General features: G+C 45.8%; 1 protein-coding gene across 1 annotated transcript in view; it reads right to left on the bottom strand.

Annotated features, from left to right (window-relative positions):
• The window catches only part of MINDY4 (MINDY lysine 48 deubiquitinase 4), a 120,213-nt gene that overhangs the window by 58,216 nt on the left and 41,957 nt on the right, over positions 1 to 20,040 (bottom strand). Inside the window, exons 11-14 of the mRNA XM_077267981.1 lie at positions 19,722 to 19,785; positions 12,562 to 12,627; positions 11,618 to 11,685; positions 1,972 to 2,035 (exon numbers count right to left, since the gene is read on the bottom strand). Of these exons, the coding sequence (XP_077124096.1) occupies positions 1,972 to 2,035; positions 11,618 to 11,685; positions 12,562 to 12,627; positions 19,722 to 19,785 (262 nt within the window). The remainder of the gene's footprint in view (positions 1 to 1,971; positions 2,036 to 11,617; positions 11,686 to 12,561; positions 12,628 to 19,721; positions 19,786 to 20,040) is intronic.

Raw genomic sequence — 20,040 nt, 5'->3', positions numbered from 1 at the left:
AACAAGCACGCGAGGGGGAAACAAGCAAGCGAGGGGGGAAACAAGCACGCGAGGGGGGAAACAAGCACGCGAGGGGGGAAACAAGCACGCGAGGGGGGAAACAAGCACGCGAGGGGGGAAACAAGCACGCGAGGGGGGAAACAAGCACGCGAGGGGGGAAACAAGCACGCGAGGGGGGAAACAAGCACGCGAGGGGGGAAACAAGCACGCGAGGGGGGAAACAAGCACGCGAGGGGGGAAACAAGCACGCGAGGGGGGAAACAAGCACGCGAGGGGGGAAACAAGCACGCGAGGGGGGAAGCAAGCACGCGAGGGGGGAAACAAGCATACAAGGGGGGAAACAAGCATATGAGGGAGGAAACAAGCACACGAGGGGGGAAACAAGCACGCGAGGGGGAGACAAGCACGCGAGGGGGAAAACAAGCACACGAGGGGGAGACAAGCAAGCCAGGGGGAGACAAGCAAGCCAGGGGGAGACAAGCACGAGTGGGAAACAAGCAAGCAGGAAACAAGTTAGCAGAAAACGAAAGAGTGAGAACAAGCGAGTGAGTGGGAAAAGAGCAAGAGGGAAACAATCGAGTGAGTGGGAAACAAGTAGGCAGACGAGAAGTGAGCGAGAAAAAACAAGCGAGTGAGAAACAAGAGTGAGAGTGATCACTATTTCTTTAGTTTGCACAAACAAAATAGTGCGGTATAGATACAGTACAGCACACTATAGTGCGGTATACAGTACAGCACACTATAGTGCAGTTTAGATACAGTACAGCACACTATAGTGCGGTATAGATACAGTACAGCACACTATAGTGCGGTATACAGTACAGCACACTATAGCGCAGTATAGATACAGTACAGCACACTATAATGCGGTATAGATACAGTACAACACACTATAGTGCGGTTTAGATACAGTACAGCACACTATAGTGCGGTATACAGTACAGCACACTATAGTGCGGTTTAGATACAGTACAGCACACTATAGTGCGGTATACAGTACAGCACACTATAGTGCGGTTTAGATACAGTACAGCACACTATAGTGCGGTATACAGTACAGCACACTATAGTGCGGTATAGAGGGGGAGTAGTAGTAGTAGTTGTTGCTGTAGGGATTTATCTGAGACTGTTGCTAGGTTCTGAGTGTTTGATAACTCCCTTTCTTCTCCTACTTTGGTTTTTCCCCATCCTCTACTCCCCGATACATTCCTCTCTTAGGTTACGTTTACATTTGCGTTGTGTCGGGCGCAGGTTCGGCGACGCATAGCGGCGCATGCGTCATGCGCCCCTATATTTAACATGGGGGCGCATGGACATGCGTTGTCTTGCGTTTTGTAACGCATGCGTCATTTTTGGCGCAAGCGTCAAGGCGCACAGGACGCTGCATGTTGCATTTTCTTTGCGCCGAAAATTATGCCAAAATTGGACGCATGCATCACAAAAAGCTGCGTTTTGCATGCGTTGTGCGTTGCGTCACCGACGCTGCGCCGCACAACGCAAATGTGAACGTAGCCTTACAAGCGTGAATATATTTGTATGGTTGGTATTTTTCGTTACCCCTGTTTGTATTACCTTGTTAATCTGGTTGGAGTATTACAGTACACTACTACTCCCCTCTTCTCAGGGTGGTAAAAGGGTACAAACTTAGGGCGGATTCAGGAGCTAAGGCAAGGTACGTGGCCCCGGAATCTTCACCATCAGAAATCATCCGGGGAGCAGGGGGAGCTAGAGCGCCCTTATCATTAGGGACAGGGAAGGAGCCCCTGGTCCCAGGACACCAACAACAGAGTCCGGACAGGCCCGATGAGAGGTGGCGGCGCCCCACTGGGCTCTGGATAATTTACATGCAATGTGTCACCCATCCCCTAACAGGTTGTGGATCTTGATATCCGGCATCTATTGCAGCTGCTGCTGCACCTCATTCCCTCCAATGCTTCATAGTTAGAGATGGCGCAGCTGTCAGAACATTACCTGAGTACAGTAGGCATGGGCACCAATTAGGCAGGTTGTTGGGACGTCAAAATCCTTTTTAGTCCTGCAGAGAAATACATAGAGAAAACAATGACTGCAGAGCAAATGTCAGAAATCAGTGACTGCAGAGCAAATGTCAGAAATTAGTGACTGCAGAGCAAATGTCTGAAACCAGTGACTGCAGAGCAAATGTCAGAAATCAGTGACTGCAGAGCAAATGTCAGAAATCAGTGACTGCGGAGCAAATGTCAGAAATCAGTGACTGCAGAGCAAATGTCAGAAATTAGTGACTGCAGAGCAAATGTCAGAAATTAGTGACTGCAGAGCAAATGTCAGAAATCAGTGACTGCAGAGCAAATGTCAGAAACCAGTGACTGCAGAGCAAATGTCAGAAATCAGTGACTGCAGAGCAAATGTCAGAAACCAGTGACTGCGGAGCAAATGTCAGAAATCAGTGACTGCAGAGCAAATGTCAGAAATCAGTGACTGCAGAGCAAATGTCAGAAATCAGTGACTGCGGAGCAAATGTCAGAAACCAGTGACTGCAGAGCAAATGTCAGAAGCCAGTGACTGCAGAGCAAATGTCAGAAACCAGTGACTGCAGAGCAAATGTCAGAAACCAGTGACTGCAGAGCAAATGTCAGTAATCAGTGACTGTGGAGCAAATGTCAGTAATCAGTGACTGCAGAGCAAATGTCAGTAATCAGTGACTGCAGAGCAAATGTCAGTAACCAGTGACTGTGGAGCAAATGTCAGTAATCAGTGACTGTGGAGCAAATGTCAGAAATCAGTGACTGCAGAGCAAATGTCAGAAACCAGTGAGATGCTGCGGTGCACTGGATGGACATCACTGACAAGCTGAACGATCCAGTTGGGGTCAGCAGCAGCCAAGAGTCGCATGAGTCGTCGCTCAGAGTCTGAGTCCTCAGGAGTCTGACATTCTACTACAAATCTGTCTGACAACCTGCTTAGGAGCAGAGCTGAGATCGTGCAGGTTGTCGCACTTTCCTATACAGCACGGAGCAGCAGCTTGACAAGCGATTGTGCGGATTTGTCCCTCTGAGGTCACGTTGACCCCCTGTCCTCATTAATGGCTGTTCCTCCCCAATATTCCAGCATTGTCTGCCGCAGTAAGATAAATCAGAGCTGTCACAAAGATGAATATCTGGCTGACAGATCAACACTGGCGACAAAAGGAGGATGTGCTAATGACATGTTTAGCCGTAAACAACGTGGGAAAGGAGCGCGGCATCTGCATATTAGATCATCAGCCCAAGAGGAAGCAGCAATCAGGAAAGTTCAGGGGATTACACCGACAACAGCGCCGAGACCCCCACCCCACAAAAATCCAACCCCAAGAGAATCGCAGGAGGCAGTAAATGCTCCCGATTTATCCGCTCACCCCTCACTGGTGCGGCATGCCCCTCTGATGTGCAACAGATTTGTACCTTTTACTTTGCTCTATTTGCATTCAGAGGCTGAAAACACACAGCTGCAGGTTTGCTACAATTGTATCCAGTCTTGTCAATCCTCTGTGCAGTGATTGGCCTGTACTCCAGACTGATACAATGTAACGGACGAACAGCAAAGGAAAAAGATTTGTGATGCTGACAAAACTCAAGTGAGTTGGATATAACTGTAACAAACCCTCAGCTCTGAGAAGTCGGGTAATTATATAATACTAGATGGTGGCCCGATTCTAACGCATCGGGTCTTCTAGAATATGTATGTAGTTTATTTATGAAGATTTCAGAATAATGCAATTTATACACAGGATTCGGCCGGCCGCGACCAATTAGCGAAGCGTGGTTCAAATTCCGCGCCAATTCGCGGCCGGACTGCGCCTGTCGCTGATTGTTCGTGGCCGGGCGTGACCAATCAGTGAAGCCAGGGCCAGCTCCAGGTTTTTGAGGGCCCTGGGTGAAAGAGTCTCAGTGGGCCCCTCTCTTTAACACATACCACGATTCATGATGCACAGATACAGCAGAGAAATAAACCACAGCCACGTAGCATATAACACAGCCCACGTAGAATATAACACAGCCCACGTAGAATATAACACAGCCCACGTAGTATATAACACAGCCACGTAGTATATAACACAGCCCAAGTAGCATATAACACAGCCCACGTAGTATATAGCACAGCCCAAGTAGTATATTGCCCAGCCATGTAGTATATAACACAGCCCACGTAGTATATAACACAGCTCACGTAGTATATAACACAGCCCACGTAGCATATAACACAGCCCACGTAGTATATAGCACAGCCCAAGTAGTATATAACACAGCCCACGTAGTATATAACACAGCCCACGTAGTATATAACACAGCCCACGTAGTATATAACACAGCCCACGTAGTATATAGCACAGCCCACGTAGTATATTGCACAGCCACGTAGTATATTGCCCAGCCACGTAATATATTGCACAGCCACGTAATATATTGCACAGCCACGTAATATATTGCGCAGCCACGTAATATATTGCACAGCCACGAAGTATATAGCACAGCCACGTAGTATATAGCAGAGACGTAGTATATAACACAGCCCATGAAAGTATATAACACAGGCCACGTAGTATAGAGCACAGCGATGTAGTATATTGCCCAGCCACGTAATATATACCACAGCCATGTAGTATATAGCACAGCCACATAGTATATAGCACAGAGACATAGTATATAGCAGCCACGCAGTATATAACACAGCCCACGTAGTATATAGCAAAGTGAGCACCATATCCCTGTTAAAAAAAAAATAATTAAAATAAAAAATAGTTATATACTCACCTTCCGTCGGCCCCCGGATCCAGCCAAGGCGTTTACCGATGCTCCTCGCGACGATCCGGTCCCAAGAATACATTGCGGTCTCCTGAGATGATGACGTAACAGTCTCGCGAGACCGCTACGTCATCATCTCACGAGACCGCAATGCATGGACCGGAGCGTCGCGAGGAGCAGCGGGAAAGGCGACGGAAGGTGAGAATATAATGATTTTTTATTTTGTTTAATATTTTTAACATTAGATCTTTTTACCATTGATGCTGCATAGGCAGCATCAATAGTAAAAAGTTGGTCACACAGGTTTAATAGCAGCGTTAACCGAGTGTGTTACACCGCGGCATAACGCGGCCCGTTAGCGCTGCCATTAAACCTGTGTGATCGCTGACTGGAGGGGGCACTGACAGAGAGTAGGAAAGGGCGAATTCGTGGCCGGACTGTGCCATCGCTGACGCGGGATTTCCATGACAGACAGACAGACAGAAGTGACCCTTAGACGATTATATATATAGATAATGGTGGGTTCTGGTGCCGGACCAAGAGGGGCAGCTCAGGCTAAGTACTGTAATGTAATGTAATGTATGTACACAGTGACTGCACCAGGAGAATAGTAAGTGCAGCTCTGGGGTATAATACAGGATGTAACTCAGGATCAGTAATGTAATGTATGTATACAGTGACTGCACCAGCAGAATAGTGAGTGCAGCTCTGGGGTATAATACAGGATGTAACTCAGGATCAGTAATGTAATGTATGTATACAGTGACTGCACCAGCAGAATAGTGAGTGCAGCTCTGGGGTATAATACAGGATGTAACTCAGGATCAGTAATGTAATGTATGTACACAGTGACTGCACCAGCAGAATAGTGAGTGCAGCTCTGGGGTATAATACAGGATGTAACTCAGGATCAGTAATGTAATGAGTGTACACAGTGACTGCACCAGCAGAATAGTGAGTGCAGCTCTGGGGTATAATACAGGATGTAACTCAGGATCAGTAATGTATGTACACAGTGACTGAACCAGCAGAATAGTGAGTGCAGCTCTGGAGTATAATACATGATGTAACTCAGAATCAGTAATGTACTGTATGTACACAGTGACTGCACCAGCAGAATAGTGAGTGCAGCTCTGGAGTATAATACAGGATGTAACTCAGGATCAGTAATGTAATGTACACTCACCGGCCACTTTATTAGGTACACCATGCTAGTAACGGGTTGGACCCCCTTTTGCCTTCAGAACTGCCTCAATTCTTCGTGGCATAGATTCAACAAGGTGCTGGAAGCATTCCTCAGAGATTTTGGTCCATATTGACATGATGGCATCACACAGTTGCCGCAGATTTGTCGGCTGCACATCCCAAAGATGCTCCATACAAGGCAGGATGGATCCATGCTTTCATGTTGTTTACGCCAAATTCTGACCCTACCATCCGAATGTCGCAGCAGAAATCGAGACTCATCAGACCAAGCAACGTTTTTCCAATCTTCTACTGTCCAATTTCGATGAGCTTGTACAAATTGTAGCCTCAGTTTCCTGTTCTTAGCTGAAAGGAGTGGCACCCGGTGTGGTCTTCTGCTGCTGTAGCCCATCTGCCTCAAAGTTCGACGCACTGTGCGTTCAGAGATGCTCTTAGGCCTACCTTGGTTGTAACGGGTGGCGATTTGAGTCACTGTTGCCTTTCTATCAGCTCGAACCAGTCTGCCCATTCTCCTCTGACCTCTGGCATCAACAAGGCATTTCCGCCCACAGAACTGCCGCTCACTGGATTTTTTTTCTTTTTCGGACCATTCTCTGTAAACCCTAGAGATGGTTGTGCGTGAAAATCCCAGTAGATCAGCAGTTTCTGAAATACTCAGACCAGCCCTTCTGGCACCAACAACCATGCCACGTTCAAAGGCACTCAAATCACCTTTCTTCCCCATACTGATGCTCGGTTTGAACTGCAGGAGATTGTCTTGACCATGTCTACATGCCTAAATGCACTGAGTTGCCGCCATGTGATTGGCTGATTAGAAATTAAGTGTTAACAAGAAGTTGGACAGGTGTACCTAATAAAGTGGCCGGTGAGTGTATGTACACAGTGACTGCACCAGCAGAATAGTGAGTGCAGCTCTGGAGTATAATACAGGAGGTAACTCTGGATCAGTAATGTAATGTATGTACACAGTGACTGCACCAGCAGAATAGTGAGTGCAGCTCTGGGGTATAATACAGGATGTAACTCAGGATCAGTAATGTAATGTATGTACACAGTGACTGCACCAGCAGAATAGTGAGTGCAGCTCTGGAGTATAATACAGGATGTAACGCAGGATCAGTAATGTATGTACACAGTGACTGCACCAGCAGAATAGTGAGTGCAGCTCTGGGGTATAATACAGGAGGTAACTCAGGATCAGTAATGTAATGTATGTACACAGTGACTGCACCAGCAGAATAGTGAGTGCAGCTCTGGAGTATAATACAGGATGTAACTCAGAATCAGTAATGTACTGTATGTACACAGTGACTGCACCAGCAGAATAGTGAGTGCAGCTCTGGGGTATAATACAGGATGTAACTCAGAATCAGTAATGTACTGTATGTACACAGTGACTGCACCAGCAGAATAGTGAGTGCCGCTCTGGAGTATAATACAGGATGTAACTCAGGATCAGTAATGTAATGTATGTACACAGTGACTGCACCAGCAGAATAGTGAGTGCAGCTCTGGGGTATAATACAGGAGGTAACTCAGGATCAGTAATGTAATGTATGTACACAGTGACTGCACCAGCAGAATAGTGAGTGCAGCTCTGGAGTATAATACAGGATGTAACGCAGGATCAGTAATGTATGTACACAGTGACTGCACCAGCAGAATAGTGAGTGCAGCTCTGGGGTATAATACAGGATGTAACTCAGGATCAGTAATGTAATGTATGTACACAGTGACTGCACCAGCAGAATAGTGAGTGCAGCTCTGGAGTATAATACAGGATGTAACGCAGGATCAGTAATGTATGTACACAGTGACTGCACCAGCAGAATAGTGAGTGCAGCTCTGGAGTATAATACAGGATGTAACTCAGGATCAGTAATGTAATGTATGTACACAGTGACTGCACCAGCAGAATAGTGAGTGCAGCTCTGGAGTATAATACAGGATGTAACTCAGAATCAGTAATGTACTGTATGTACACAGTGACTGCACCAGCAGAATAGTGAGTGCAGCTCTGGGGTATAATACAGGATGTAACTCAGAATCAGTAATGTACTGTATGTACACAGTGACTGCACCAGCAGAATAGTGAGTGCAGCTCTGGAGTATAATACAGGATGTAACTCAGGATCAGTAATGTAATGTATGTACACAGTGACTGCACCAGCAGAATAGTGAGTGCAGCTCTGGGGTATAATACAGGAGGTAACTCAGGATCAGTAATGTAATGTATGTACACAGTGACTGCACCAGCAGAATAGTGAGTGCAGCTCTGGGGTATAATACAGAAGGTAACTCAGGATCAGTAATGTAATGTATGTACACAGTGACTGCACCAGCAGAATAGTGAGTGCAGCTCTGGGGTATAATACAGGATGTAACTCAGGATCAGTAATGTAATGTATGTACACAGTGACTGCACCAGCAGAATAGTGAGTGCAGCTCTGGAGTATAATACAGGATGTAACGCAGGATCAGTAATGTATGTACACAGTGACTGCACCAGCAGAATAGTGAGTGCAGCTCTGGAGTATAATACAGGATGTAACTCAGGATCAGTAATGTAATGTATGTACACAGTGACTGCACCAGCAGAATAGTGAGTGCAGCTCTGGAGTATAATACAGGATGTAACTCAGAATCAGTAATGTACTGTATGTACACAGTGACTGCACCAGCAGAATAGTGAGTGCAGCTCTGGGGTATAATACAGGATGTAACTCAGAATCAGTAATGTACTGTATGTACACAGTGACTGCACCAGCAGAATAGTGAGTGCAGCTCTGGAGTATAATACAGGATGTAACTCAGGATCAGTAATGTAATGTATGTACACAGTGACTGCACCAGCAGAATAGTGAGTGCAGCTCTGGGGTATAATACAGGAGGTAACTCAGGATCAGTAATGTAATGTATGTACACAGTGACTGCACCAGCAGAATAGTGAGTGCAGCTCTGGGGTATAATACAGGATGTAACTCAGGATCAGTAATGTATGTACACAGTGACTGCACCAGCAGAATAGTGAGTGCAGCTCTGGAGTATAATACAGGATGTAACTCAGGATCAGTAATGTAATGTATGTACACAGTGACTGCACCAGCATAATAGTGATTGCAGCTCTAGAGCTTTATACAATGTTTGATAGAAAGCTGTGCCTGTATACCAACCAATTGCAGGTAATTGACAGATTTATGTTACTGGATCACAAGTGAGGCCAAACAAGGGGCTAATATTAGATCAGTGGGGTCCGGCATCTGGCAGTCCCGCACTGATCATCGGGTAGGATGTAAGCAGTGCACATGTCTGCTCTTTGCACGGTGTAGTGCCCGTTGTCGGGGGACTGCAGCTCAGTTCCTATTCCCTTTAAAGGGGGCTTCAGTGACTTCTATGGGGCTCTGGGCACAGACCTCTTCTTCTCTGGCAGTTGATGGTCAGTGTACCTCCGGGAGCGAACGTGATAGCTTCTCCCTCTGATACCAGCTACTTCTCATCGCCCGCAGGCTTTCAGCGAGATTGTAACAGTTAATACTGCTGATTAGGAGCTGGCGGGCGATGCGATAAACAGTCGAGACCTCCCTGACAAGTGGAAAAATGAGAAATCCGGGCAAAAATCAAAATGTCCTTCCCTGACTTTTCATGTTCTGCCATAAGTCTGTCAGCAATGTAAACTGGTCCGGCTGCACAATGGTCGTGGCAGAGACTCCCCGGATACCTGGCTCTCCAGGGGTCAAACTCTCGCAGAGGGGCTCACTGAATCCTCTGACTGGTATTATAGCAAACATCACAGTGCCAAACGCACCAGAGCGTCGGGACGGCTCCGCAGTTACGGGGGCATTTACCTTACACATCACACTATGGTCAGTAGGGTCCGTTTCTGTGTCACGCTGGTCGCCCGCTGTGCAGGGACCCTCAGTGTGGCCTGACATAGCACTGCAATTCCCTGCAGACCCAGGAGGTGGCAGCGTTGTATCCTCTTCATTCTCAGGGTCTGGGGGGATTCAGACTTCAGACCTCACAGCTCATAAAGTGCAGGCACATCCTAGGGACCTGGAATAGCCCTTTAACCCTCTGGTTATGATCGCTGTACATGTACGGTGGAAGTGAAAACCCAGGAGCTGAGTGCATAATACAGCCGGCACCTCGGGGGAACTGATGACACTGGAGCCAATCACAGCATTTTAAAGGGGGTTTCCATGACACTAGGATAGGTGATCAATATCAGATAGTTGGGGGTCCGACACCTGGCACCTCAGACCGATCAGCCAGCATCAGCACTCGTAGGCACGACACAGTCCTGTACAGGGTTCAGTGGCCACTCTACAAATGTATGGAGCCCACCTACAGTAGCCAAGAGCGGCTACTGAACACTGAAGTGCCCCCTCCGCCACACGCTTTACCCCTAACCAGTACAGCAGGAAAAAAGGTTAAAACCCCTTCAACCACTCACATGCCAAAGTCAAGTTTGAAAGCAGCATTTAAGAGATTAAGAAAAGGGGCATTCGCTTTAAATGCCCCCGGCCTCGCCTCGTAATCACAGGGCGCCGAGGGCAGCCGGCAGCAGCGGGTACGCTCCTCGGTACTCCTGGTACACCGTCATGGCCCTCACCGTCTGAACTGTATAATTATAAGCAATCGAAAGATCACAATCCCCCCTATCTATGCAGAATAATAATAAATAATAATAATTATATGCAGGAGTAAAAAATTAGATTAAAAATGCAAAAAAATGTTGAAAAATATATTTACATTTTTTTAAGAAAAACATAAAACCCTTTTCCCCCAGTTAAAAATATAGAATTAAATAAAAATATTCGGTATTGCTGCCTCGGTAACAGTCCGATTAAATGTAAAATTATTTAACCCAAATGTTGAACCTCAATAAAAATCGAAACACTAGAATTGCTTTTTTTTTTTTCAATAGCTGGAAGTCCCATGTAAAAAAGGAAAAAATGTAATAAATAAAAGAGATTAAAATGTCCTACGTACCCCAAAAGAGTATCAATAAAAAACGGATCTTACTATAAATGAGACCTCGCAAAAAAAGTAAAATAAAGAGACACAAAGTGACTGCTGTAATTTAGAGCGGATGTTCTCCATAGACGACATCTGGCTGTAATATAATGTGTTAGGCTAGGGTCACATTGCGTTTATGGCTGAGCGCTAACGGACAGCGTTGCACGGGGAAATTAACGCCGTGCACCGCGTCCGTTAGCGCTCCCATTGCCGGCAATGTTAAAGCACATTGCTAGCGCGTGTCATTTTCGGCTCGCGCTAGCGATGTGCCGTTCTTTTGTAGCGCGCCTCGGACACTGCTTGCAGCGTCCGCGGCGCGCCCGAGGTCCGTTCCCCGCTCTCGCAGATCGGGGATCTGCGCTAGCGGGGATGTTTAACGCGACCCCGAAAAAGACATTGCGTTAGCGCAATCCGCTAGCGCTTAGCGCTAAACCGATTGCCCTAACACAATGTGACCCTAGCCTAAAGCTGAACCAGTAATAATGTGTTCACCCAATAGGCGACACCTTGCCAGCTGGGTGAGGGTCTGGAGAACGGGCTCTGTCGGATTGTGCACCCTCGCTGTCCATGGAGACCGCAGAGCACGGCGCTCATATTACACCACGCACACAGTATACATTATATATACTCACAGTTCCACTGTTCTGGAGAGGATGACGGAGACGGTCAGCAGGATACATCCGTAGGGGCCGTGCTCAAACTGGGAAAAGTAAAGCAAGATCAGAAATCGCTCGGCTGAGAGTGCATGGTTTTTCAATAGGGATGGGGGAATAAAGGAAAAGACAAAGGAACGTAAGGATCGGGCATGCTGAAATACAATATGTCTGATCCTTCTTCACCACCGATAACAGCATACATTCTGGATGAACCTTCACTGCCCTGTGTGCGGACACCATAAACAGGTGTTGCAGGAAACTATTCCCCCTCCTTGATAAGTGTGATGACTACTCGATTGCTGGTAGAACAGAAGACCCCCGTTCATATAAAGCGGAGGTCAAGCACGAGCCCAGAGTTCAGCTATCACCAACTGCCTCATAGGGAAAGATGGAGAAGTAGTCGGAATCCTCGACTTCTGTCCTATCCAAACCGAGATCCAAGTTCCCCATTAAAGTGATCGGTGGGGTCTTAGTGGTCAGACTCCCACTTATCTCGCCTTTATCACGAATTCCTCACGGTAAGTGATCAGTTATTGTTACAGGAATACCCCTTTAACCGATAGCGGCAGGATCACTACATATCTGGTTCCATGTTCTAACCCTGGAGACACATAGATGAGCAGCGGAGCTGCGTACACTGAACCTTGTGTTATTTAGGCTGGAGATGGTCAGCGGCCGGGTTATGTCCCCAGATCACAGCACTCGGACTACAGACGTGAAACGCGCCGATTACCAGAAAGGCCTTGATGTCGTGAAGAGTCTCCGTTCCTTCCTTCTCGGATCACCAGCCGGATATTATCATATTTATTCCGCCTTCGCACTGACCCAAGACCCCGAGTAATTTCTGATTAACTCACGAGGGAACATCCATTTACAATGACACTAATAGGTTCACAATGTAACACGGCGGAGTAATTCACCTGATTAATGTTCTGCCGCAGGAAGGTCACAAGATCCTCGTATCGTCTGAAGTTATACAGGATGAGCTGCCGGAAAATTAGAATTCACATTAATACAGGTCACTTGTGATGGCACAAAGCATGTAACAGGCAAGGAAAACAGAACGCGGACACACGGAGAAGAGAAAGGGACAAATCACTGAGAGCAGATAATAAGATCAACGATCTCATATACCGACCGGCACTGCACATATATAATTACCTGATATCCACAGCACATCACACTCCAGAGCTGCACTCACTATTCTGCTGGTGCAGTCACTGGGTACATACATTACAGAGCCTGAGTTACATCCTGTATTATACTCCAGAGCTGCACTCACTATTCTGCTGGTGCAGTCACTGTGTACATACATTACTGATCCTGAGTTACCTCCTGTATTATACCCCAGAGCTGCACTCACTATTCTGCTGGTGCAGTCACTGTGTACATATATTACTGATCCTGAGTTACATTCTGTATTATACTCCAGAGCTGCACTCACTATTCTGCTGGTGCAGTCACTGGGTACATACATTACTGATCCTGCGTTACATCCTGTATTATACTCCAGAGCTGCACTCACTATTCTGCTGGTGCAGTCACTGTGTACATACATTACATTACTGATCCTGAGTTACATCCTGTATTATAGCCCAGAGCTGCACTCACTATTCTGCTGGTGCAGTCACTGTGTACATACATTACATTACTGATCCTGAGTTACATCCTGTATTATACTCCAGAGCTGCACTCACTATTCTGCTGGTGCAGTCACTGTGTACATACATTACATTACTGATCCTGAGTTACATCCTGTATTATACTCCAGAGCTGCACTCACTATTCTGCTCGTGCAGTCACTGTGTACATACATTACTGATCCTGAGTTACATCCTGTATTATACCCCAGAGCTGCACTCACTATTCTGCTGGTGCAGTCACTGTGTACATACATTACATTACTGACCCTGAGTTACATCCTGTATTATACTCCAGAGCTGCACTCACTATTCTGCTGCTGCAGTCACTGTGTACATACATTACTGATCCTGCGTTACATCCTGTATTATACTCCAGAGCTGCACTCACTATTCTGCTGGTGCAGTCACTGTGTACATACATTACATTACTGATCCTGAGTTACATCCTGTATTATACCCCAGAGCTGCACTCACTATTCTGCTGGTGCAGTCACTGTGTACATAAATTACATTACTGATCCTGAGTTACAGCCTGTATTATACCCCAGAGCTGCGCTCACTATTCTGCTGGTGCAGTCACTGTGTACATACATTACATTACTGATCCTGAGTTACATCCTGTATTATACCCCAGAGCTGCGCTCACTATTCTGCTGATGCAGTCACTGAGAACATACATTACTGATCCTGAGTTACATCCTGTATTATACACCAGAGCTGCACTCACTTTTCTGCTGGTGCAGTCACTGTGTACATACATTACATTACTGATCCTGAGTTACCTCCTGTATTATACACCAGAGCTGCACTCACTATTCTGCTGGTGCAGTCACTGTGTACATACATTACTGATCCTGAGTTACATCCTGTATTATACTCCAGAGCTGCACTCACTATTCTGCTGCTGCAGTCACTGTGTACATACATTACATTACTGATCCTGAGTAACATCCTGTATTATACTCCAGAGCTGCACTCACTATTCTGCTGGTGCAGTCACTGTGTACATACATTACATTACTGATCCTGAGTTACATCCTGTATTATAGCCCAGAGCTGCACTCACTATTCTGCTGGTGCAGTCACTGTGTACATACATTACATTACTGATCCTGAGTAACATCCAGTATTATACTCCAGAGCTGCACTCACTATTCTGCTGGTGCAGTCACTGTGTACATACATTACTGATCCTGAGTTACATCCTGTATTATACTCCAGAGCTGCACTCACTATTCTGCTGGTGCAGTCACTGTGTACACACATTACATTACTGATCCTGAGTTATATCCTGTATTATACCCCAGAGCTGCACTCACTATCCTGCTGGTGCAGTCACTGTGTACATACATTACATTACTGATCCTGAGTTACCTCCTGTATTATACCCCAGAGCTGCACTCACTATTCTGCTGGTACAGTCACTGTGTACATACATTACATTACTGATCCTGAGTTACCTCCTGTATTACACCCCAGAGCTGCACTCACTATTCTGCTGGTGCAGTCACTGTGTACATACATTACATTACTGATCCTGAGTTACATCCTTTATTATACTCCAGAGCTGCACTCACTATTCTGCTGGTGCAGTCACTCTGTACATACATTACATTACTGATCCTGAGTTACATCCTGCATTATACCCCAGAGCCGCACTCACTATTCTGTTGGTGCAGTCACTGTGTACATACATTACATTACTGATCCTGAGTTACCTCCTGTATTATACCCCAGAGCCGCACTCACTATTCTGCTGGTGCAGTCACTGTGTACATACATTACATTACTGATCCTGAGTTACCTCCTGTATTATACCCCAGAGCTGCACTCACTATTCTGCTGGTGGAGTCACTGTGTACATACATTACATTACTGATCCTGAGTTACCTCCGGTATTATACCCCAGAGCTGCACTCACTATTCTGCTGGTGCAGTCACTGTGTACATACATTACATTACTGATCCTGAGTTACATCCTGTATTATACTCCAGAGCTGCACTCACTATTCTGCTGGTGCAGTCACTGTGTACATACATTACATTACTGATCCTGAGTTACATCCTGTATTATACTCCAGAGCTGCACTCACTATTCTGCTGGTGCAGTCACTGTGTACATACATTACTGATCCTGAGTTACCTCCGGTATTATACCCCAGAGCTGCACTCACTATTCTGCTGGTGCAGTCACTGTGTACATACATTACATTACTGGTCCTGAGTTACATCCTGTATTATACTCCAGAGCTGCACTCACTATTCTGCTGGTGCAGTCACTGTGTACACACATTACATTACTGATCCTGAGTTATATCCTGTATTATACCCCAGAGCTGCACTCACTATCCTGCTGGTGCAGTCACTGTGTACACACATTACATTACTGATCCTGAGTTACATCCTGTATTATACCCCAGAGCTGCACTCACTATTCTGCTGGTGCAGTCACTGTGTACACACATTACATTACTGATCCTGAGTTATATCCTGTATTATACCCCAGAGCTGCACTCACTATCCTGCTGGTGCAGTCACTATGTACATACATTACATTACTGATCCTGAGTTACATCCTGTATTTTACTCCAGAGCTGCACTCACTATTCTGCTGGTGCAGTCACTGTGTACATACATTACATTACTGATCCTGAGTTACATCCTCTATTATACTCCAGAGCTGCACTCACTATTCTGCTGGTGCAGTCACTGTGTACATACATTACTGATCCTGAGTTACCTCCGGTATTATACCCCAGAGCTGCACTCACTATTCTGCTGGTGCAGTCACTGTGTACATACATTACATTACTGATCCTGAGTTACATCCTGTATTATACCCCAGAGCCGCACTCACTATTCTGCTGGTGCAGTCACTGTGTACATACATTACATTACTGATCCTGAGTTACATCCTTTATTATACTCCAGAGCTGCACTCACTATTCTGCTGGTGCAGTCACTCTGTACATACATTACATTACTGATCCTGAGTTACATCCTGTATTATACCCCAGAGCTGCACTCACTATTCTGCTGGTGCAGTCACTGTGTACATATATTACATTACTGATCCTGAGTTACATCCTTTATTATACTCCAGAGCTGCACTCACTATTCTGCTGGTGCAGTCACTCTGTACATACATTACATTACTGATCCTGAGTTACATCCTGTATTATACCCCAGAGCTGCACTCACTATTCTGTTGGTGCAGTCACTGTGTACATACATTACATTACTGATCCTGAGTTACCTCCTGTATTATACCCCAGAGCCGCACTCACTATTCTGCTGGTGCAGTCACTGTGTACATACATTACATTACTGATCCTGAGTTACCTCCTGTATTATACCCCAGAGCTGCACTCACTATTCTGCTGGTGGAGTCACTGTGTACATACATTACATTACTGATCCTGAGTTACCTCCGGTATTATACCCCAGAGCTGCACTCACTATTCTGCTGGTGCAGTCACTGTGTACATACATTACATTACTGATCCTGAGTTACATCCTGTATTATACTCCAGAGCTGCACTCACTATTCTGCTGGTGCAGTCACTGGGTACATACATTACATTACTGATCCTGAGTTACATCCTGTATTATACTCCAGAGCTGCACTCACTATTCTGCTGGTGCAGTCACTGTGTACATACATTATTGATCCTGAGTTACCTCCGGTATTATACCCCAGAGCTGCACTCACTATTCTGCTGGTGCAGTCACTGTGTACATACATTACATTACTGGTCCTGAGTTACATCCTGTATTATACTCCAGAGCTGCACTCACTATTCTGCTGGTGCAGTCACTGTGTACATACATTACTGATCCTGAGTTACCTCCGGTATTATACCCCAGAGCTGCACTCACTATTCTGCTGGTGCAGTCACTATGTACATACATTACATTACTGATCCTGAGTTACAGCCTGTATTATACCCCAGACCTGCACTCACTATTCTGCTGGTGCAGTCACTGTGTACATACATTACATTACTGATCCTGAGTTACATCCTGTATTATACTCCAGAGCTGCACTCACTATTCTGCTGGTGCAGTCACTGTGTACATACATTACATTACTGATCCTGAGTTACATCCTGTATTATACTCCAGAGCTGCACTCACTATTCTGCTGGTGCAGTCACTGTGTACATACATTATTGATCCTGAGTTACCTCTGGTATTATACCCCAGAGCTGCACTCACTATTCTGCTGGTGCAGTCACTGTGTACATACATTACATTACTGGTCCTGAGTTACATCCTGTATTATACTCCAGAGCTGCACTCACTATTCTGCTGGTGCAGTCACTGTGTACATACATTACTGATCCTGAGTTACCTCCGGTATTATACCCCAGAGCTACACTCACTATTCTGCTGGTGCAGTCACTGAGTACATACATTACATTACTGATCCTGAGTTACCTCCGGTATTATACCCCAGAGCTGCGCTCACTATTCTGCTGGTGCAGTCACTGTGTACATACATTACATTACTGATCCTGAGTTACCTCCTGTATTATACCCCAGAGCTGCACTCACTATTCTGCTGGTGCAGTCACTGTGTACATACATTACATTACTGATCCTGAGTTACATCCTGTATTATACCCCAGAGCTGCACTCACTATTCTGCTGGTGCAGTCACTGTGTACATACATTACATTACTGATCCTGAGTTACATCCTGTATTATACTCCAGAGCTGCACTCACTATTCTGCTGATGCAGTCACTGTGTACATACATTACATTACTGATCCTGAGTTACACCCTGTATTATACCCCAGAGCTGCACTCACTATTCTGCTGGTGCAGTCACTGTGTACATACATTACATTACTGATCCTGAGTTACATCCTGTATTATACTCCAGAGCTGCACTCACTATTCTGCTGGTGCAGTCACTGTGTACATACATTACTGATCCTGAGTTACATCCTGTATTATACTCCAGAGCTGCACTCACTATTCTGCTGGTGCAGTCACTGTGTACATACATTACATTACTGATCCTGAGTTACATCCTATGTTATACCCCAGAGCTGCACTCACTATTCTGCTGGTGCAGTCACTGTGTACATACATTACATTACTGATCCTGAGTTACACCCTGTATTATACCCCAGAGCTGCACTCACTATTCTGCTGGTGCAGTCACTGTGTACATACATTACTGATCCTGAGTTACATCCTGTATTATACTCCAGAGCTGCGCTCACTATTCTGCTGGTGCAGTCACTGTGTACATATGTGCACAGACATTCCCTGTGTCATGCACCGGCCCCGCACAGCATCATACGGAATATTCCTCTCTCTTTTGCCCCTCTAAGCTGTTCTGTCACATGCTCTGCGCTGCGGACCCCTTTACAGTGATTTATCTTCCCAGGACACTGGTAGAACACTGGATTACAGATAACTGGTATAAGACCCCCGCGGCCACAACCAGTATGGCCCCTTGTAGTTTTCCATTGTGAACTTCTGTCCATGAGACGTAGGAGAATATTCCAAATCTTCGGAGGAGCCGCAGGGCAGCGCCGCTCCGTCCTGGTTAATAAATACTCCTCTCGTTGGCTCGCTCTGTTGTTTTGCCGACCTCCAGCAAGTTTTACACCGGGGTGAACAAAGCAATGTTGGTCTAGTGCCCGGAGGAGCTTACCGTCCAATATGTAGAGTCTCTGTCCCCCGCAACCGGCCGCAGGAGAGGATGTTCTTATTTAAAGGGCAATTCCACCCCAAATGTTATAGGATGTGGACACCTCCGAGGAGGGTGGAGGGGTTTTCTATTGAACAGCTAGATTTTCATCAGAGGTCGGTAAGGGCTGAATGGAGCAGGAGATGAGGGCTGTGTTATACAGCCAGCATCTGCTTCTAACCGCAGCAATCAGAACCTGCACCGATCGCTGCAGGGTTAAAGGACACGCCCCCAGAGAACACTCTGAAGAAACGCCCAGTTGTACTACAAGCAGAGATTTCACATAATGCGCTCCAGAAGAAACAAACTTGAATTTCTCTGCAATGCAGCGATGCAGCACAAAAAGGAAAAGAGCCGCAGAATCAGGGGAATTAACTAAGTATTTAACTCAGTTTTTTGGAGCAAGAGACAAATCTTCTTTAAATTTTATTATTTTAGAAAAAAGGACTAATTTCTAAACAGATTTAAAATTCAATAACAATTAATTTATTAATTTATCTTTACATTGGTCAGAGCTCCAAATGCCTGCACAATTCTCATGTTGAAGAATAAAATTCTTTCTGCCGGCAGCCACCACTAGAGGGAGCTCAACGAATACAGTATATACATTGAACGCAATGAGAAGAGTGTATACAGAAAACTCCTGAGCTCCCCCTAGTGGCGGCTGCATGGTGGCAGTGTTTTAACTTTTACATTTCACATTTATGTCAATATAATATAGTGACTTACACTTTCTAGGATCCCATCAGCTCGGTATCTTCCGGCTGGAGTGAACTGCTGCCTTCCAGACGACCTGCAAGATGTGAACAGGATGCATCATCCTATGACCAGCCCTCTAATCCGGCATCCTATAATCTGGAAGTCCACACGGGATGTCCTATACAGATGCTGTGGGCTTTTTTAGAAGGAAAATTGTCTTTGTCTGCAAATTTTAAAACTTTCACCTTTCTGCTGCGGAAATCCACAGTGGACTTTTTTTCTGTAATGTGTGACCTCTTTCCCAGTTAGGGCTTCTTGGGGTCTAGCTAAACCCAGAATCAGTCTCCCA

This window comes from Ranitomeya variabilis, chromosome 6, assembly GCF_051348905.1.
Source record: "Ranitomeya variabilis isolate aRanVar5 chromosome 6, aRanVar5.hap1, whole genome shotgun sequence".
Taxonomy (NCBI): Eukaryota; Metazoa; Chordata; class Amphibia; order Anura; family Dendrobatidae; genus Ranitomeya; species Ranitomeya variabilis.
This window is presented reverse-complemented; position numbering and strand designations above follow the sequence as displayed.